The 22,169-nt window shown below is 37.1% G+C and overlaps 1 protein-coding gene across 15 annotated transcripts in view; it reads left to right on the top strand.

Annotated features, from left to right (window-relative positions):
* The window catches only part of SIPA1L1 (signal induced proliferation associated 1 like 1), a 179,598-nt gene that overhangs the window by 135,978 nt on the left and 21,451 nt on the right, over positions 1-22,169 (top strand). For 12 of the 15 annotated variants that reach the window (XR_014947157.1, XM_015864666.3, XM_015864673.3 and 9 more), the window contains 6 exons: positions 1,144-1,720; positions 2,745-3,019; positions 5,337-5,615; positions 13,896-14,045; positions 18,862-18,986; positions 21,677-21,795. Coding sequence is in view for 14 of the 15 variants with exons in the window: in XM_015864666.3 (XP_015720152.2) it covers positions 1,144-1,720; positions 2,745-3,019; positions 5,337-5,615; positions 13,896-14,045; positions 18,862-18,986; positions 21,677-21,795 (1,525 nt within the window). In the remaining variant the exon portion in view is untranslated. The remainder of the gene's footprint in view (positions 1-1,143; positions 1,721-2,744; positions 3,020-5,336; positions 5,616-13,895; positions 14,046-18,861; positions 18,987-21,676; positions 21,796-22,169) is intronic. The other 3 variants (XM_085550329.1, XM_015864676.3, XM_085550327.1) reach the window with 1 other exon arrangement.

Genomic DNA, 22,169 nt, shown 5'->3' with positions numbered 1-22,169 from the left:
TTGTGATTTTCTTTGTGCATGTTGGCCTTCAGTCTTGTGCACAGATGAGACTGACAGATGAGATGGATACTGACAGTGCATTATATGTTCTATGTACTGTCTTTAAAGTCCTTTCAACTCTTTTTTTCCCTTTTTTTTTAAATCCCCTTGGTACAAACACTTGATTTAAATTTATAGAATTCCATTATGAAAAGTTTTTCTAGGAAAGTTCTTAAAGTAAGTTTGACCTCTTTTCAGTGGATTGTTGGGAACAGTCTCATTGATCATAATTCTAGACTAAACAGGAAGCAATGTAGCATAAAATTGAACTGGAATTTATATAGGGAACTGCACAGAAGGAATAAAATTAAGCACTGTCTTTACCAGTGATCCTTCCTCCCACCTAAGATAAAGAATATTTCAGAAGCCTGGCTTCTCTGTCAAAATAACTCACTTGAGGATTTCAGTAATTGTGATGAAGGAGTCAGGTTAGAATAAAGTGTAAAATTAATAACAGCCAACCTTCTGAGTGAGCCATCATGTACGCTTCTAGTGTATTTCCAGGTGTTTATTTTCTTCATAAGAACTCCATTGCCGTGATATTTTGACCAAAATTAGTTAATGCTTTTTCATATTTGGACCTAGATATGCTAGGTTAGAACTGATAGAGTGTAGTTCTTACAAAGCTGTTGCAGTGGAGTTGATGATGTATACTTAGGACAGACTACTGTGTGAATGAGCCTTTCAGCAAGTTAATTGCCTAAATTATAGGCTGGAGAAATAAAACGTGTCAGAAATTTTTGGTTATAATGAAAAGGTATAAGAAGCAGAACTATAGTACCAGACTGATTATTTTATCCCTCCCCACTCCCCCTACCCCAAGAAGTGCAGGATTTTACATTTGAGGTTCTCTTTAAGCTGAGATACTGAGGGTGGCTCAAAAAAATTGCTGGATGTAGAAATAATTGGCCTTCTGCTCGTACAAGAAGGGAGACATTGTCTACACATTGGCAAGATTAAAATGTAAATATGGGTACATTACTGAGAAAAAAAAGTAGAACGTGGGGGTTATGGAGAAAAGGAAATATATTTATGTGTTCAAAATTGCTGAATTCACATACAGTGAAACTCTCTGCTTCTTCCTTATTTCCGTATTTCTTTTAGTGTTGCTGTAACAAGATCCAGAGATGTACCATCCTTTGGACCACCTATTCCAAAAGGCGTCACATTTCCTAAATCAAACGTGTTCAGGGACTTCTTATTAGCCAAAGTCATTAATGCAGAGAATGCTGCTCACAAATCAGAAAAGTTTCGTGCAATGGCCACCAGGACCCGTCAAGAATACTTGAAAGACTTGGCAGAGAAGAATGTCACCAACACACCTATTGACCCTTCTGGGAAATTTCCCTTCATCTCACTTGCTTCAAAAAAGAAAGAAAAGTCCAAACCTTATCCAGGAGCAGAGATCTATAGCTCTGGTGCTATTGTGTGGAGTGTCCATGCAAAAGACTACAGCAAGGGTATGGAAATAGACTGTCTCCTAGGTGTCTCTAATGAGTTTGTAGTCCTCATTGAACAGGACACAAAAAGTGTGGTGTTTAACTGCTCCTGTCGAGATGTAATAGGTTGGACTTCGACGGACACAAATATAAAAATATTCTATGAGAGAGGTGAATGCGTTTCTTTGGAGAGCTTCATCAGCAACATTGATGACATCAAAGAGATCGTCAAAAGGCTGGAGGTTAGAATGTGTTCTCTTGTTTGCTTTCTCTTTCCTTTCTCATCTTACCCCACCACAAAGGCTTCGGAGTCACATCAGTTTTTGGGATGCCTGAAGCTGTCCTAATTGCTAATTGTTAAATCTATGGAGACTTTCCTGCTTTTATTCCTCATAATCCCTTATTGATCTGATGTCAGTTTATCAACCGACATCAACTGGCTCTGACAGTTGTCTCCATATTTAAAAAATAAACAAAACAAGAAAACAGGGACTTCACATGCATAAATTGATCCTGCACAGTAGATACTGTGATCATCATTTTTCTTTTGTAGGGTTTTCCTTATTTTTCTCCAGCACTTGTTTCAAATGAAACCCTAATATCTTTGTCTTAGTAATGTGCTAGCAGGGTGCAGTCCTAATTTGTATTGTAAGCTTAAGATATTCTCTCAATATAATATGATGAAATAAAAACACAGTGAATCGTAGTGTCTTTTATATAAAACATCTGTCTATGCTCATTTTTTATCCAATTAAGTCATGAAAGGATGTGTTATATTTCACCATCTTTCCTGTAATTTCATAGCTGTAGTTGTATAATGACCAGGAAAAAGGGAAAAATATGTCCTGTTAACTATATTCATGTTCATGGTGGACACACAAGTTGGCATGGATTACAGTTCACTTGCTATGTCCAGTATCTTGTGCCACTACATTATTATTCTGTTTGAATGTAAACTTGCAGTTTACTGTAACAGCTGGAAATGCATAGCACTGTTGTCCGGTTACCAAATCGATTACGATAAAATAGAGACACTTTTCTAAATCCATGTGTTATCTGTTGTGAGCTGCTGTGGTTTTTTTCCTAAAATTCCTGTGGTTTTGGTAAAAACTTTGAGGCAAAACATGGATTACCAGACTACTGAAAATGCCAGTTTGAGTGATGAGATCTTTTCACTTGGCATTGTACCCAGGACTAGGATACATATTTTCCCTTATTGTGTACTATTAATGTCCTAATTCATAAATTTCCTGTTTCAATCCACAGCTTGTGACTAAGGGATGTGAAACAGTGGAGATGACTCTGCGTAGGAACGGTCTGGGTCAGCTTGGCTTCCATGTAAACTATGAAGGCATTGTGGCAGATGTCGAGCCCTATGGGTATGCATGGCAGGCAGGACTGCGACAGGGTAGCAGGCTGGTGGAAATCTGTAAGGTGGCTGTAGCCACTCTGAGCCACGAGCAAATGATTGATCTTCTGAGGACATCAGTAACAGTGAAGGTCGTCATTGTCCCCCCATATGAGGACTGCACACCACGCAGGTACTGTGTGATGGCTACATCTAGTCAGAAATTATATTTTGCATTGGGGGATGGTGGAGGTGGGGTGAAATGCTGGAGAATAAGTGTTAACCTTCAGAAAGCATTGTTTAGTTTTAAGATGATAGCATCCAGAGTTGTAAGGTGAAAGAAAAGCTAAGGAAAATTTCTCACATTCTGGATCCTGCAAAATATTTATTGTATGCTGCTGCTTAACAAAATGTCAAAATAAGCATATGTATCCTTTAAGCTACATATAGAAATCAAACAACATATAGAGAACTGTGCATTTGTGTGCATCAAAAATAACTACATTTTGGAGTCTTTGCATTGTAGCTCTGGAAAGTTATGAATAGACATATAGTTTTCTCGTTTAATAAGTTTGGCACCAGAGTCTATCCAACCTGTGGATCCAAGCAGAGAAATTCCTCTAAAATTGCAATTTTTTTTCCACTCCATAGATCTTGCTGCAGCTCTCTAACTTCCAATCCTTGTTATCTTGAGGCCTGTATTAACAATATTTTTACTCTTACAGGTTTTAAATGTAGTTTGGTCAGAAATAAGCATTAACACATGCTTTTATTCCTAAATTATATATTGTTTGCATTTTTCTGGAACTCATACTACCTAAAGTTTTTTGTAATTTTTCATGGTCCCCCTAAACTCTTTAATTGTCCGTAGTGTTCGACCACATGCCCAGCATCTTGTATTTATTTCTTGTAAAAGCTATACGAGTAAAATGGGATAATCTTTGATAGACTAAATTTGCCCAGTGGCTAGCTCAAGATTTTTGTTAGATCTACTAAGATGTACAGTTACAAAATACCAACACATTCCATTCAGTCAGAGTAGGTTTTGCATTGCTGTGTTCTAATCAGATAGTATCTTCATAGGAATAGATCTTTAATCTTTTTATAGTTAGGAACATTGGAGTTGAACCTAAATGTGCATTTGTTACATTAATACAAAAATATGTCTTCAAGCAAAGACATTATATTTATGTAAAAGCTAGAAGAATCCATATTTGTTTTTACTGTGAGCCAATCTAAACCGTGTTGTAACTGGTAGCAAATGGGAAAGAAGTTTTATTTGTCCCCTAGCTGTCAGTGGAAAATTGAATATGTCAGGGATTAAAATGCACAGTGGCATAAGGTCATCCATGAGGTATTTGAAAAGCTTTTGTACAGTATTTAGTAGCCCAAGCAAATGGAATGTTCAGCTGCAATCATAGCAAAAGGATTAGAGCAGAAAATTCTGCGTGGAAGGCACAGATCCTATTATTTCTGAACTAAATTAAGTGTCGCCAAATGCAGGCTTAGCATTCGTGTATCCATATGCACAGCAGGAAGAGAAATTACTGCACTTTTAGAAATACTGTTCTCGGCAGCCATGGGATTTGTTGTCTTGTAGTGAACAAATGTTTGTAGTAGGTTATTACCTAATTATAAAGTTTTTGAAAGTAATTGTTTTTCCTGCTTGCTTTATCCAAAATCATTAAGATTTAGGAACTGTGTATTGAATTACTGCCTATCCAACATGTATTGGCTTAAATCTTTGCACAAATCATTATCTCCTTAGCAATCAATTTTTCAAAGCTCGTGTCCTTCCACTGTGTCCTCTTAGACCACACAGCTTCCCAATGTCAGTGTGGCCAGATAACAGGTTATCATTTTGTTTTAAACTTTAACTGGGAAGAGATGGTGCTAGTTCTCAACATTAATGGCATAGGAAGAGCTAGTAGTAGAAAGTTTTGCACTGATTGTTTTTACAGAGCATGCCATTCTTTTCTTCTGAATGGGAAAATGATTTGTGTAGGTAAACAACTAACCACAATAAATATTTCAGGCAAATATACTCGGGTATATTTGTCAAAACTATCCTCACCAGAACTGAAGGTCATATTTACTTTCCAAATCACTCTAACATATTATTTAACATGTATGCAGAAGTTTTCCCTGCATCTTACATGAATTGTGGTAAATTCTATCCTATCTTAGTCCACTTTTTGTGCTGCCCTGTTCATGCTTATCCTTGGAAAGGAGGGGGCATTGACAGCTATTAGCAAGTGTTTAATTTTCTACCAAGATAACTTCCATGCAGTTATTGTTTTTGCTTTTGTTGCAGGGTAATCAGATGAGCAGTAGCAAAACTTGTTAAACACATGTTTATTTTAAAAAAGTATTGCATCATCTCTTTCATGTAATTGATACAGCTTCTGTCTTTAAAATTTTATCCTTGTGGACAGAATATATTTGTTTTGCTTTTCAGAACAATGTTTTTTGTAACAACATTCTATTTCGTTGTCCTTTTTCTTTTCTAGAAGTTGTTCTGAAAACTACCGTATGCCCGTGATGGAATACAAAGTGAATGAAGGAATGCCATATGAATTCAAATTTCCCTTCAGAAATAACAACAAATGGCAGCGAAACACAAACAAAGGACAGGGACCTCATGTGGCTCAGGTACCATCCCAGGTTCAAAGTCCAGTGCCATCTAGGATTGGCTCAGGGAAAGGAGAAGGGAAAATGCCACCCCCAGAACGAGCAGCCAACATCCCCCGGAGCATCTCTAGTGATGGGCGCCCATTGGAGAGCCGGAGGTATGTAAATTCTGCACAGATTGCTTTATACTGCTGTTCAGAATTTTGTCTTGAAAAAAGCACAATAGATTTATCTAGGCACCTAAAGACTTTTCTTGTCTTTACTTAGCCAAAAGGCAATATGAATATGAGTGAAACATTAGCCAAAAGGAAATACGATTGCTTGACTTGAGTAACTAGAAAAAGAAGTGCTACTGGATTGATAGGATATGTTTCACTGCATTGAGTGCTATTCTAAAATTCCTATATTTTTAACTGAGTGACATCAGAGTTTTAGATCTAAATTTTCCTGAAAATCTGCATTTTAAAGAAGCAAATTAAAGTTCTTAGCTTGTTTATAGGCTCGGTGGAATAATCTAAAGCTCCTGAGGCAGAAATAGCATTTAACATTGTTCAGTAAGGAAATACTGACCTGTACAGAAGGCAGATTTATTGACTGGGACACTTAAGGTTAATAAAAAACAAAATAAAGCATCAAAAGATGATACAGCCAAGACCAAAAGACTAAGGTGAAATCACTTGAAGCTTGTGTAGGCTGCATATTAACAAATGACACTAGTTGGTAAAGACTTCGCTTTATTTGTCATTGGATGTTGTCATACTTCTGCACTTAAACTAATTAGGTGGTAAGTCTTGTGATTCCCCACCCCCACCCTTGTCGCTTTCTGTAAGCTCAACTGGTGTGTGGTTAGAACTTGCATCACCAGAAAATTGGCAACTCTGAAATTATTGGTAGTATATATTATATGCCTATATATTGTCGTGTGTCTGTATATATCTATATATGTATGTATTGTTTTTTAAGTCTGCTAATAAGGCTATTTGTGAAGAAGACCGCAAAAGCCGGACCAAGATAATAATTGCATGGCTTCATGCCGTATTTCCCTGTTAAACTTGAAGAGAAATAGGTGATGAATTTGAAGGAATGGGAGTAGGTCTGTTTCGGGTTTTTTTTTGGTGGGGTGCGGTGTTTCTTTTTCCTGCCTGTCCAGTGCTGTAGCATCTCACTCTGTAATTACGGGAGGCACGGTAATACCTGGGCGAAGGCTCAGGGAGTGGCGGAACATCAGATACAGCTGAACTGCTGTTTTTTTTTCCAGAAGCTTCTGACGCTTCATGGCACTAACCAGAGAATTTTGTCCAGAGTCTTGAGTTGTTGCTTCCTTTCCTTGTGCAGAGGAGGGTGAGGCCCTGACTGTGCTTTTCTTATGCATAAAAGTCACAATACAACAATCCTACAGCATCCAAGGTTTATCCACTCGCTGGATGCTTCAAGAGGGGAGTTCTGGCCTGATGAATGTTTTGCGAGGGGAAGATGACATTTCCATATATTCTGTATTTGTTTCCAAAAAGTGAAACTTAAACTTTCCATTTCTTTCATTTTCAAAGCATGTAACTGCTGTTTTTTTTATTGGTTTTTGTTTTGTTTTGTTTTTTCCAGACGTTAAGTGTTGGGTTGTTTTTTTTTTTCCTTTAGAAAGGTTATGTTGGATTCTTTCACCCTGAAGCATATATTACCAAAGTAGCCTTTTGTTTTTCAGGGCTTTTTGGGGGGATGCTGAAAAAATATGTTTTATCTGTCTGCTCTAAACATGTTAATCTTGGCTGGATCATGTCTGAATATAACAGCAGCTGCACAAGGTTAATGTGTTGCCAGTTAAAGTGAAGAAATACATTGTTACTTCATTTTAAAGGAATATGGAACAGGGAGGAAAAAACCAAACAGTAAGATTACTTCAATAGAATTACTCTGTCATTTTCTGTGCAACAAAAGCATTGCGTTTCAGAAAGCTCAGGTGGTTATTGTGTAGAATTTCTGAAATGAACTAAGATGAAATTTTTATAGCCCTCTTACTAACATAGCCCTTTTTGTGTTCCCATAGGCAGTGACCTTTGGTCATGCTCAGAGTAGGGCTGGCTCATTTTAGTTGGAACTACATGATCCTTGAGGTCCCTTCGAACTCGGGTCATTCTGTGATTCTGTACTGCCTTACCAGTGAGAGTCAAAGCTGAAGTTGTCACCAGCCTAACAGGAACTAATTTTATTTGTATGAAACACTGTATCATTCTATTGGCTTTAACTTTTGTCAGCCATCTGTTGGGAACCCGGGAGAGAGTCAGAGGAGTGTTATAGGTCCTTATTATGGCTCATTAGCAAAGCTGTGCAGATTGCCTCTATTTTCTTACTACCACTGGGGCTTCATTTTCCAAAGGAAGGTGCTGCCTAATTGTCAGTGGGGCTGGAAATTTACCTGTGAGGACCAGAGTCATTAAGCAGTTTCAGAAATGAAGTGCAGCTGTGGTCTAGATAACACTGACTATCATTTCTGTTTTTCAGTGCCAAGCCCCATGTAAGACTTGCTGATGTTTGATTTTAATGCTTGGTTTTTTGTTTTTTTTTTTTTAAACTGAAGGCGACATATATCATGCCTTGTTCCTGCTATTGATAGAATGTGCTTTATTGACTGCAGTGCAGTGACAGCGATGACCGATCTCATCCTTGCTAAGAAACAGACAGTGGTAGTTTGCGATCTGTGGTTAAGGGACATGGCAACCTGGAAGCACATAGTGCGTAGATCCTTGTAGCTCTTTGAGCTTTGAATATCAGGTGTTTTTTAGAGCAAGCACTGCCAGTCACAGGAGGTGAATGCAGTTGTTACCTGAACCTCAGGCAGGGTAAAAATTTGCAATAGTTAAATAGAAGCACTGTAGTTTTTCTGATTTATCTGGTCTTACACGATAAAAATGTAATTCTTTTTGAATTTACCTCCTAGAGATATTTGACTGATGATCACTTTATACACCTACAGTCTCTAAATATAGATACTGAGTGAAACAGATTTAGATTTTTGCCTGTTATTTTTGCTGCAGCTCATTTAACTATGTTAGATAAAAGCTGCCTTATCAGTCCTGTAAACAGGAGGATTTCAGTTTTGAATCACATAAGCCTCTTGGTGTCACAAAGGACCTGTTATTTTAGGTGGAAGAGAGACTTGCTTGACAGTCCCTGATGGCAGGCAGGTGAATGCCTAAGCTGCAGAGTGCTTTTTTTCTTTACTGAATTGTTTTCATGCATGCAACTCATTTGCACAGAATTAAATTCTCACTGTTCCTCATAGTGTTCTGTGTACCTCACTGTAGTCATGATTGATGTGTGTTTGTAGTAATAGGAAAAATAATTAGACTTTATATATCTTAATATAAATATCTAATGTTACTGTAATATTAAGATTGAAAGATGTGATAATATATATGCAATACATTCCTTTCATTTTAATTAGTCCACGTGGGATACTGTGCACTGTGTAGCCCAGAATAAATGTAATTTTGGCTTTACTTATTTTCCCCCCCCCTCACTATTTTGAATGTTTCATCCAGTTGGCTTCCAGACTTCATTATGAAGAAAAAAAACACATGAGGAAAGGTGATGAAATAGTTGCGTGATGGTAATCTCTTCTTAATTAACTTATCATAAACTAAAATTAGTCTTAACTGAAACCTGACTCAAGAAACATTTGAAAAATGTGAAAACAAGTGAGCAAAGCATCCTGTGGGACTTTTGTGTACCTCATGGTGTGATTAAGTGCTGCACTGGATGATTCTGACTTGAAAATCCATAAGCACAGTCAATATTTCAAACCAAATAAAGAACTGAATTATGGCATGACTGCAGTCAAGCAATAACCTCAAAATTCCACAATAGAGAAACATTGGAATGATATTCATTTTGAGTGGTCTAATCCTAACTGAGGACTATGGAATGCAGTTTTGCCCTGAAACTAATTCAAACAGTGCTTGTTTGTAGTCGGTGGCAGTAACTGTGTAATAGTTTATACGCTAATACTTGCAGATAACGATTCTTATATCATATAAAAACCCTGTTTTGCTGTTGATTAGCTTGTATGAGTAGTTTTTTTCCTAATACTAACAAGCAAGTCTCTGTGCTCATCTCACTACCTGTTGAATGAATGTTGTCTAGCATGCCTTTCCTTCCTCATAGGGTTTAGTGATTTCAAGTTTTTGTATCATCCTGCAAATTGAAATATAGGATAACATGTTTCGTAGTGATGCTAGGACCTAGAACTGGATATAGCAGTGAAAAAGCAGAAGTTTGTTATAATAATTGTTTCTTCAGCCAAACTTGCATTCCAGAAATGTCTGGGAAGTGCCACATTGTCTGTGATTAAGAGTTGGTCTCTTGTTTGATAGTAGCCATTAGCAGGGACCAGGAAAAAGCATAAGAAATATTCTTGTGCTATTGGCATATCTGTTAATATAGATGACTTGATACCAGCTCCAGCAGTCTCCTGGTTTTCAGTAGTTTAAGAACTCCTAGAGTTGGGTGCATCTGTACTGTAGATTAACAGCTGTGGGTGGTATCTGGGTGTCTTTATAGTTTACAGTTCTCCTATCCGTACTTCCATCATGAGGAATGATGAATAATCTTTTTGTTTACTTGATCTAATGTAATTCACATTTGGGCAGACAACAGGCAGAAATGAGTTTTTAAAAAAAACAACAAAATAGCATCTGGAGCCTGTTCAGTTTATCTTTGTACAGAAACTATTCGGTACCTCCAGTTACTTGTCTCCCTTTGTATCTTTCCTTGTTGCATTACATCTTTTCTGAAATGTGATAATCAAATTGTAGAAAAATATCCATGAAGGTACGCAGTGTGGTGTGAGAACGTACAATATGATGGCATAATTGTATTTTCTGTTTTATCTATCCCTTTCCAGACCTGCTGGTGTTCTGACAGCAGTCAGTCAGTGTTCTCAGAGAAACATTGCGTGCTTCAGAATGATTAGGACCGTAAAGTCAAGTTCTTGGGAAATAATTGTGCCAGAATTAAGATTTGCTGTGCTATTTTATTCGAGCTCTTTATGTAACCATACTTTTTGATACTTTCCTTGATTAAATTACAAGAATTCCTTTTAACAGAGAACATCTGCCACATTCACTTTACACAGTTGAAGTGAAATTGAAGTGAAGCTCATTAAAGAACAGCTATTTAATATTTTTCCTCTTCATTACTCCATCCTTTATTTACTGGATGGTATTCAAATCACACTGTAAAGATGCAATTATTAATTCCCCGCTAAGCATTACAGTGGTGCCCATTACTACAGTTTCTGAATGCTTCACGTGTATTAATTAAACAGAATTTTCAAAACTCTTGTCTGAAAATAGATGTCTTTGGACCTCTTCAGATTAAGAACAAAGGTAGAGAAAGAAATTATGTTCTAATCATTTCTTATGTCCTATTTTGAGCGTCTCAAATTTGGAAGTGTGCCCAGCATTGTTAATATTTTATGTATTCAAATTACAGCTTCAAATTAAAGCTTCAGCTGCTTTGGTAAGTTCTCAGCACAGAAGTAAATCAGGCCTCAGAATCAAATAAGGCCTTTGGGAAACTCGCAATTAGTGGCAATGAATGAAAAATTGTCTTTAACAAATACACCAGTGATCATACTGGAATGCTGTAGCAAGTGTAAGATAAGAGTTCAGTTTGTTAAGTCAGCATGGAAGTGCCTCTAATATAACGCTAGCCTTTCTCTTCTGTCATCCTGCACCTCCTGCATGGCTGAGCTGTGCTGTTCTTGTAGAAGTTGTTCAAGGACAAAATGCAACCGTATGACTGAGAGGGGACCCAGTATATGATCTTTTAATTAAAGAGTGACTTAGGCCACAGACACAAAGCATGCTAGGCTAACATTTCTTCCTGTGAGGTATATATTATGTACATATGCAGTCTGAAGACTTGAGAAAATTACAGCGAATGGCATGGAAATTAAATTATTAAAAACAGGATGGATGCTTTCAGCATCTTTGTCACACTAAACAAATATATGCACATCCCACTCATCGTTTTCACAAAAGATTATTTTCTTCCCATACATAGCAAGACTCAACCAGTCCTTTCAGAATGAAGTAGATCTCTTAGAACTAAATCAGGCGTGGTATAATCCCAATTCAATTGACTGAAATGTAATTGTATCTTTTTAATGCAGTGGATGCCTGGTCTACTTTTAAATTCAGTTATGGAACTCGTGCACTTAACCATTTTAGAATTTCTTCTCAAATTTGTCTTTTGAAATAGATAATGGTCTCTTTTAGTTTGCTTTAATTATAGATTAAAAGAAAAAAAAAAGCATAGAATGTCTTAAATACAGGGCCATACTGCTAACAATACCCATTTTGTCTTGGTTGGGAAGTGATTTTCATCAACAGATTAAATCAGCTTAAAAAGTCAATTTGAACAAATTTACTTTCATGTCCTGTCTAGTTTGTTTCATGTAAAAGGAAAGTCTGTCCCTATTGATGTTCTTTAAGTGCTACTTTGTGTTTACCAGTAAAATGTATTTCCACTTTAAGTAAATAGGATGTCCTTCCTAATTGGCTGTTCTTTGCTGCTGTTCAGATCACATTTATAACAATTTTGTTTGCCCTCGGGGTCTTTCATCTTTGTAAATGAGTTACAACTCCATTGTCACAATTTTGAAGTCCTGATGTTCCTTCTGAACATTGCTGTCGCTTCTGGGTAAAGCACAGGGGGCAAAGGAAAGGCACGGCTGATCCTGGAGTAAAAACGTAATCATTTTTCAACAGAAAAAAATAATTCCTCAGAAATTACTGAAGGGTTTCCTTGCCATTGATGTTATATTAAATGCATGTGCTTATATAGACTTGTGTATGCTATTGAAAGCACATATTTTTGTTGGCCAGACTCTTTTTTTTTTTTTTTTTTTTTTCTTAAGAGTGCAACTGGGTAATGAACTGCTTTGACCTGCCCCAGATTTTCAACTTTTGGACTGTTTTACTTTACAATCAAATATTTCAGAAATGTTGCTTGATAAATGTGGAATAAATTCCTTTCAGTAGACTAGAAGGTAATTTATTGCTTGAAGTGGTACTTGTGACGGTCAGGAGTTGAGTCATTCATTTCTTGTCTGGGAAAGACTGACTGTTTTAATGATTTGTCCTTGGTGAAATTGCAGTCAGGAAGTTTGGTTCTTGTCTGTCCAATTGCTTTCGTAAGATTTAGTTGGCTGTTGGGTTTTTTTTAAATGCATTGCAGTATACATACCCTGAGATATACACATAAACACATAAGCTGGCCCTGTGTGTTTCTTTTATTTCTTTTCAGAAAAGGTTTTGAATTTTAAAAGTACTTAAAGTACCACAGTGAGGGAGGGTGAGAATCTGTCACTTGTTTACAAATACAGATTAAGTGGGTAGACTAAGTTCTTGTGAATGTCTGGACCCGGTTTGTGTAACGAGACAGTTGGCTGTATGTTTCTTTAGAGTTAATAAGCAGTTTTTAAGCAGTTTCTCATGTATAAGTTGCAGGGTTTTTTTCCGAGTTAGAATGAGGGAAGATCTGCATTCACAGTAGAATTTCTTGTTCATGGATGGCATAATTCAGTCATCTGAGCTTGCTGCAGAAGTATTAAATGACTTCAGTCACCGCTGAAGTGGAAGAAAAAGTGGAAGAGCAGAAGAAAAAACTTAATGGCAGCACTGAATTCAGTTGGGGATTGGGAAACAAAAATGCACAAAGCAGAAAATGATCTAGGAAAGACTTCAACTGCAGAACAGGATATACAAGTAAATCATTATAAGTTTGCAGCTTCCAGCACAAATGCATTTTAGCCAATTTGCTACACTGTTTCTCCAACAGAAGATTTCATATAACTCAGGCCTGTACTTTCAGTGATTTCTAATACCTTGTATGAGAACATTATGTTAGGGGGAATTTAAAGATGTTTAGAAATAACATTACATTTTTATACCTTGAACTTGAATGTGGACAAGTTTGGTGGCATAAGGGTACAAGCTTGATACTCTGAGTTTGCTTGGACAACTTAAAATTCAAGGCAGGAGTTTATTCTGAAAAGCAGAGATAGATCACTCTGTTTGGTATTTGGGTGAGGAATATCATGCTTCATTATTCCTTACATTCAATCTGCAAAAGCAAATCAAGACTTTATAAAATGTGGTGCTTTGCTAGTGTGTGCTGTGATTTCCTTCCCCACACACTTGCCTCTCTTCATTTGTTCCTCTACACCCACATTTTCTTAGCTGATTTTCCTCAGTTTCTACGGGGAATAGATTTGCAGTGGGAACGTGTCTGTTTTTTCAGCTGACACTCTCTCTGCTGTCTCCCTGGTGCCATGTTCTCCGCTGCTCTGACAGTTCACATTAGATAGTCCATCCTGCTTTGCATTATGCTACTGCTGTTTGAATTGCTGATGTGACCAACTCCTTTGCTCTGAACAGGTTGTCTCCTGGTTCTGATGTCTATGTGACGGTTTCGTCCATTGCATTAGCACGGTCGCAACAGTGTCGCAATTCTCCAAGCAACTTATCAACCTCAAGTGAGACAGGCTCTGCTGGGAGCACATACAGGCAAAAATCTATGCCAGAAGGGTAGGCACAAGACTTCTTTCGTATTCTTTCTTTAGGCAGTCTTTTGTCTCCATTCCATTTGTTGTAATGTATGTTGAACTGAGGGAGTGCTTACACAGGCTCCTGCCGACTGTTCTTTAAACACATTAAAGCATGTTTGTACTCAAATACAATTGTCATGCCTGTTGGAAGTCACATTTTAAAATCCCTTACTTCCACCTTTTCCCTTTGTGCCCTAACTTCTCTGTGTCATCCCAATCCACAACAGAGCTCAGGTTGAAAGCTCATAAAGGGACAGAGTTATCTCTCTAAAAATCTAAATTAAAGGTACTGGTCTCATGTTGCAAATTACTTCCTTTCACATATTTAGATTCTAAAAGGAAGTAAATAATAGGTTTGGGGCTTTGCAGTCTTTGCTAATAGTTGAAGCAATATAGTGGTGACTCCAAATGTGTAGGCGCAAAGGTGCTGAATAATACATAGCTAGATTTTTTTTTCCATTTATTCACAGTTGCCTTATTTTAAGGCACTTTCATCCAACTTTCCAGAACTCTCCATACTATGAAGTGATCCAGTGTCAATGTAAGGGGCAATTTGCAGAGGAAGAAGTTAAATCTGTATAATTTTCAAAGAGCACAGAAAGAAGCAATAAATCAAGCTTCTCTGAGTAGGGGAAAGAAAATAATTAGTAGTAAGAGAGCTATCTACCATATTCCAAATTACTTTCTGTTGAGAAGAGAAAGGACAAAAGTGCTGATAGTTCACACTGTAAAGCTTTCGTGTGAAGTCTTGAGTACACTGCTTGTCATTGTGTGTAATTAATTCTATTCTGCATCTTTTATGAAGTAGAATATCTTTTTATCTATTAAACAAAATATATCACATAATTGGTGAGATTAAATGTCATATCTGGGAACTGCTTAGCACAAGCTACTGAGCTTTTTATTTATTTCTTTAAGAACAAGCAACGATCTTTTGCCTGCTTAAGTGCCTATGAAGGAGCAATATCCAGTATCAGCCCAGGGAATGCTTTTCAGGGCATGTATTTGAACAAGTGTTGCTCATTGCTCCATAGCGTTGAAGATTTGTCCTCCAAGTATTCTCTTTTTAGCCTGGTTTTAGTTATTCAGTGGAAGCTATCTCTTCTCTGTTGCACATGTTCATGACAGACTTTATTTGTGAGACCGTTACATGCTCAGGCCATCTTTTAAGTTCATGCTAAGGTCCTACTGGCATTAGGAGATTTGCTCAAAACCCGCTCATCTTTAAGCAAATGGAAATGCGTATAGAGCTGTGCAGCTCAGAAGAGCACTTTAACTTTTCTTCTATGCTGCACACTTGTGTCTCATTCATTCCAGCAGCAATTGTGCTGTCTTCAGTTCTGAAGAGCAGCTTGTACTCTCAGTATGTTGTCTGCTCTTTCCAACTACATCATTTGCTCTAAGAAGAATTGCTGCCATAGTTCCATAGGCCATCACAACCGTAACTGCTCAAGTGGGTAGGAATTTTCACATGCTGTGTTTTCATTTTGAATTGGCCTCCTAGCACACCAGCACTGATCCTCAGCCCTTTTCCTTCTTTCAGGTTAACTATACATGTATGTTCAGTGCAGCATCTTTGAGCATTTGGCAAGCACTGAGCAAAGAGGTGCATCTTGGAAATCTTACATACACAATTTGTTTGTTTTTCAAGTTTTAATTTAGTCCAAATGAACAACGGTTTAATGGAATAATGAAAGAAGTATTTCATAAATGACCTTTTTTACTTAAAAAAATATATATCATTTATAAAACTCCATCGGTGTGACTTGTCAATTCTGTTCTTAAAGGAAGACGCTTTGCATCTCATGCTATCCTTTTACACACTCAAGACTTCCCAAATGTTACCTACCAGGCTAAAGAGAAAGCATGAAAAATATCATTAACAATGAAACTTTCCCATGCCTCAGTAAGCAAAGAAGCATTTGTCACATAGTTAAGAAATTCATTACAGTTCTTTGTGCATCTTCTGCTGAAATGCATATGTGAGACCAAATTCCAGGCAGCCCTGCAGAGGTGTCTGCTACACCAGATAGAGCTGGTCAGAGAATAACCCATATATGTAGTTAACTAGGGGAAAGATAGTAGCATTGTTGAGGTGTTAGAGTAAATACTTGGCTGAAGAGACACCATGACCTGAAGGTATTCTTCCTGATGTGAAGTTCCATGTGCCCTTGGTATGCCAATACTTGTGACTTCCCAGTGCAGGAAATCTCATATACAGAATCTGTGTGTATGTTTCTTTCTCAGTGTGTGATATGACTAATTTTGAACAGTTTGTGAAACATAGAATGACTGGAAATGTGGGTGTAAATCCAACCTTTGTCAGACATAAGAAGAGCAGTAATTGCTGCCTCTTCTACATTATTGGTCTGTATCCTGACTTACATAGGGATGATAAGCCAAAACTTCAGTGTCTTCAAGAATATCAAAACGGGTCTTGATGTATGTATGTTTATTTCATATACTCATCCTGAGTTTACGTGAAGGTACGTACATGTCAGAAATGATAGCAGAATGTAATGAAAATACTGAAATAATGAGTTTCTTTTAATAATTGTGTATTAAAAAATGTGTATTTATGCCATTTTCCTGTTCATTTAGTCCATCTTGATTTCTATTTAGTATTCAGATTCCTCTCTACACACTGTTGGGTTATATATTTAGTCAGGATAGCATGTAGCACCACCTGCGCTTATGTCCACTTTTAAACAGCTCACTTCATGTTGTTGGATTTTTTTGTTGCTTTATTAACATATCTTGCTTTTTAAGTAGTATAGCAGTGGTTTTAATGAAATAAAACCAGCAATATGATATATTTTTTTCATCTCTGAAAGTACTTGCACATCATAGAGTATATCAAATGAAAAAACAACTTTGTTCAGATATATGACTGTATAGGCTTTAGGTAAGAGAACAATGTGTGGAAAGTAAAATATGGATGCAGTGCAACTTGGTCAAACTAAGATTTATTGGATTGGGGGCTTTTTCTTTCATATACTGATGTCAGGTTACTTCAAAATGAAAACACACTGCCCACAAAATACTTTACAAGTCTTAGAGGTTTGGAAAGTACCTGAGATCAGTGTTTAAAGTATATCAGCTTTTAAAGTATTGTCTTTAGGCTTTTTATGCATTTATTGAATTGGTATTGAATTCATCATATTGAATTTAGGTATTTGATTAAGTGAACTTCTAGGTACAGTGTATGTGGAACTTGAATAGACAAGGAAAATCTTTATCCACATAATGCAATTTCAATTTAAAGTGTTTGTATTCAGAGAGCAGGTGTCCCAGATGGTCTTGACCTTATTTTTTTCAACAAATCATATCCTAGCTATGCCAGGAGAGGTGAAATAAGGGTCATGTTTGGCTAAAATTTGACCCAAGTTTGAATTTTGACATTTTGAAGCTATGCTGTATGAACATTCATATTCCAGCAGCTTATCTTTGAAGTTAGGAGTGTGATTATGTTGTTCTGAATTGCATAGTCTTTCTCTGATGGGTTCTTTTGTGTTAGTGAGCTGGAAAACTTTAGAATGGGATCACCGCACTGACTTAGTTCTGATGATTTGGAAGATGTCATTTTTGTATTAGAGGTCGTGCAGGCAGCCTGTTGCTACTAGAGTGAGTAGAAATCGATTTGGGATGTTTTATTTTCTGTTATTATGTTAGGCACTGACAGCTATAGATAATACTTGATATACGGAATATATTGTTTGGAGTTCTTTTGGGTGTTACACTCTGTGTGTAGTTTGGGTTGTTTTTTCTTCCTCCGGAGTATGTATTTTTATTCTTATTTCTAAGGATTGACCTGCTAATTCAGAACCCAACTATTAAGGACAAAATTATAGTTGTAATTCTTACAGACATTGCATATAACGTATATATACTTCGGTCTCCTTTGATATGAGGTTGTTCTCCTGGAGGTTACTTTTGCCTTTCAAAAATCCCTCTGACTAATCTAACAGGATGTTCAATTCTCATCAAACTCACTTTTATTTTGCTCTGCATGCTTCCTTTCACAGCAATAGATGCGTGTCCCTGCTTTCTTGCTGCTAGATTTAGTTTTTGCTAGTCAACTCAAGCTGCTTAATGATCCAAAAACTTTACATGAGATCTCATACCTCCCGTGTTTTGGGAGTCCCTAACCAATAGCCAGCTTTGTAACATCAGAAGTAAAATACTTCGTGGTATAGTATTGCCCTGGGTAAATCTGTGTTGTTTGAATCTGTGTGTACATTACTCAAGCGTGACCATAATAGTCTTTTGCTTAGAACCAAAGAAAATGGCAGAATTGCCTCAAGGAACTTCTGATACTAATTTGTGCTAAATCCAGGGTGCCAGTTTCTAATTTAAAAGGATCCATCCTTGAAATCCACTCCCAATAAATGCACCTCATTTCTCTATGTGACTTTTGTCCAAACTTTCACATTTTACTTGTGGTCAGTTTTTGTAATAATTTTACGTGCCTTGTCACCTGTCTGTGTAAATGAAAGCCTGTAATATTATTCCTGGATGGTTTGGATCTAGTTTTGACTTGTATATACTGTGTAATCAAATGTTCTTGATGAAAAATGCTCAATAAAGTAATGTATACTGTTTATCTTATGCATTAAATGTACTAAATAAGTCCTGAGCACTGCCACAACAATTAAATGGAAAAGGAATCATGCTATGCGTCATTATGACCTACAGTTTCACATTGGCTTCTTATAAGTGCTCTTTTTTTTTCCTGTATGTGAGATCTATGCATGTTTAAAATCACTATCTGCTTTGTTTTTGGGGTGTTACAACAGGTTTGGAATTAGCCGTAGATCCCCTGCTTCCATTGACAGGCAGAGCACGCAATCAGATACGGGTGGTAGCGGCAAATCCACACCCAGCTGGCAAAGAAGTGAGGATAGTATCGCTGACCAGATGGGTAGGTAATTAATTCTTTACAGTGAGCAAGCCGTGCTAACCACAAGGTGACTTTGGTAATGCTTCTCTTCGTGCAGAGGGAGAACCCTCTTAAGCACCGTGTCTTTGGAAGTTTAACCTTGTTCATCAGGATGAATAATTAGATCTTCTGCATAGACTAGCTTCTGCAGTCTGTGTCCTTGAGACCTATGAGTATCACCTGAAGAAGAACGCATTTCAGTTCTTCATTTGGCTGTGGGACTAAATCTACCCTAATGCTTTTACTTTGAAACACTTTGTCCTTTTAGATGCGGTTGGGTAGGCACACTTATTAATTTGCCTTGCTCTTGAAGACTTGGTTGACCTCACCTGCTCTCCCGGGTGACTTAACTTAGTTTAATTTTTTGCTTAGTTTGTCTAATGTGCTTGTGATGCTCCCTTTCAAATGGTGCTATATAAATGCAAATAGATTGTTTGATCATTGAAGCTATAAAAATACCATGTACAAAATGAAAAAAAAAAAATGCAATTAAAGTCTAAATAGTAAGGTAAATCTATAGCTTGGTAATCACCTTCCACCACTGTATACATTTTCATTGCACTTGGCAATTAAACTGTCAGCTGAGAGAATATATTAACTATATGAAACAGCTGGGTACTGAGGATTTGCATTGTTAAGCCTTCATTTGGAGTTTCTGCACATAGACCTTTTCCCTGCAGCAGTGGCTTAGCTTGCATGGATACCAACGAGGCTGACACCAGTGGAATTGTTGTACTATCTTCAGAAAGCATTGATCCAACATGATGAACATGGTCAAAATTGCTAGATTGTTTTTTTTTCCCTAACATTATTTTTAGCGTGGGTTTAACAATTCCATTCTTTTTTCCATCCTTCTATGTACAGATCGTTATGCTGCATCACAGCTCTTTATTTGTTTTATCTAAATCAAGTTGTGATGAAAACAGAATAAAGTTCAGCAAATTTAGCAGGAGTTTGGTAAGGGAAATGTGATCTTCAGGTTCTGGAGATGCACTTTGTTCGCATACCTTCTCAACATCAGTGAGCTGTTCCTTATTATTGAAACCATCTGTCAGTCCCTCCCTCACAACTCCCCCCATACTTCTTCTCACTAAAAAGCTGTGATTATACCGATCTGCAGATCTCATTTTGACAGAACAATTTTTAATCGCATATGTTTTGATACTGTTGTGATGGTAACGACACATGTAAAACTGATTCTTTCTTCAGCATTACTTTTGCAGACCAACAGTTGGTGTGTTGATGCTGGCACCAAGAAGAGCTGACAGCAAGATGTGTTCTAAAATGTCAGGAGTCACCATATTAGCAAAATAAATAAATAAGGCCAGAAAGAGCAGGAAAAATTGTGTGGTGGATGAGGTGGCTCCAACATTTGGCAAAGGCTGAGAAATGGACTGAAGTATAATCCCTGTATTTTATCTCTTGTGGATTGTCCTGCATTCATAGAGTGCCAATTGGAAACAGTATCTGACTGCAGACTTTATCTGTCTGAATCTAGGTGAAAGTTTGGTTCAATGCCAAATAAGCACATTTCCAGTTGGGATAATCTGTGTCAGGGTAAATAGGGCATTAGGTGCAGTGAACTCACACTCACTCCTTCCTGCCCACTCTTAGCTACAGAAAATCTATGTTCTTTGTGCAGCGATACTGCTTGTTACTACTTGCCAGAGGAAATCAAGTTCTTTTTTTAAAACAGTCATTTTAAAAGCTGGTTATGTTGCAGATCAAGATGAACAAACCATAGCCGTGTTGTGGAAGGCTTGAAAGAACTGCTAATAATAATGGCTGTTGTTAAACACATACTCTATTTAAAGGTGATATTTCTAGAAATGCAAAGTGTTAAGAAAGCACAGGACAAGAATATCATCTATATAAAAAGGTAAAAATAAGTTAATTTTGAAGTACTGTTCTTCTCTACTCTGAGAAAGCAGTTACAGGGCCTAAAGGGTGATCTGAACATCTAGTTATCTCCTAGGGAAAAATAGTAAGCCTAATTGGCAAAGGGCACTTCTGAAACTGTGTATATAAGTTGAGTAGTTTGATTTCAGTCCATTTTTTTAACTAGGTTTTGAGCATCTATGCAGATTCCACATTCAAAATGATCAATTTTTACAGGAATATTGTGATTTCAACATTGCATTTACTTAGCTCACCTTAACTTTGACAGGAAATTTGTAGTAGTTCTGCTGAAATAAAAATGTGTGAATTTAAGCTGTCACTTTTGACTTTTGTTATTGTCCTGCCTTGCATAGAATAATACCACGTAAGGAAATGCAATCTTTTTCTTCTAATCCTGTCCTCAGGCAACATGCAGAATGATGTACAATGCCAGTACACTGTGAATATGAATGTTGTTCTGCTCTAATGTTCTGTGATGTTGCTGTTGGACAAGGAGGGTGTGGCACTGCTCAAAGTTGTTTTATAAAAAGCCAAGATTTTGCATTTTTCATGAAGTCTTGCTGACTTATGCCATGCAAAAATGGGCCCTTAGTTTCTCATGTATGTTTTGTCTCATGTATAGTTTTTATTTGGAATGAATTTCACTTTGGTTTTCACAGTCTTTGGCTAATGGCAGCAGTGGCAAAAAATCACGGTGTAAAATCAGAGTGCACGTTTTCTTATTTCTTTTGCTGCATAGGCTTTTCAGTACATTGTTGTGTGCTGTATTGCAGAACCAACGTGTCATCTCCCAGCAGTATCAAAAGTACTGCCATCCTTCAGAGAGAGTCCCAGTGGAAGACTGATGAGACAGGATCCTGTGGTTCACTTGTCTCCAAATAAGCAGGGTCATGTAAGTTATCCTGAAAAAGGAATTATTTAATGTTTTGCTCTTGTTTCAGAAGCTCTTCAGACCAAATGTATTGTTCAAAACTGTTTTAGAATGTCAGCTAAAGACAGATGGATGGGAAAGAAAAAGAAATCTTCAAGCCCTGTTCTGTGTTAAACTTTAGAGGAAGCGATAAAGCAGATGTTACTTCCTGAACCTTACAGAAACTACTCAGGGCGTACTAAAATATTTATTAGTTAATAAGTTTTGTTGACAGATGAACAGCACTTTCTTGTCTGTTATCTTGTGATAAGGAGAGGATTTATGGGAGTTTACAAAGCTATTTCTGGGCTTCTCAAGGGAGACATGAAGTTGACAAATACACTGTGCACTGCAAG

The sequence above is a fragment of the Coturnix japonica genome, chromosome 5 (genome assembly GCF_054131305.1).
Source record: "Coturnix japonica strain WE chromosome 5, WE-NBRP24, whole genome shotgun sequence".
In the NCBI taxonomy this organism is placed as follows: Eukaryota; Metazoa; Chordata; class Aves; order Galliformes; family Phasianidae; genus Coturnix; species Coturnix japonica.
This window is presented reverse-complemented; position numbering and strand designations above follow the sequence as displayed.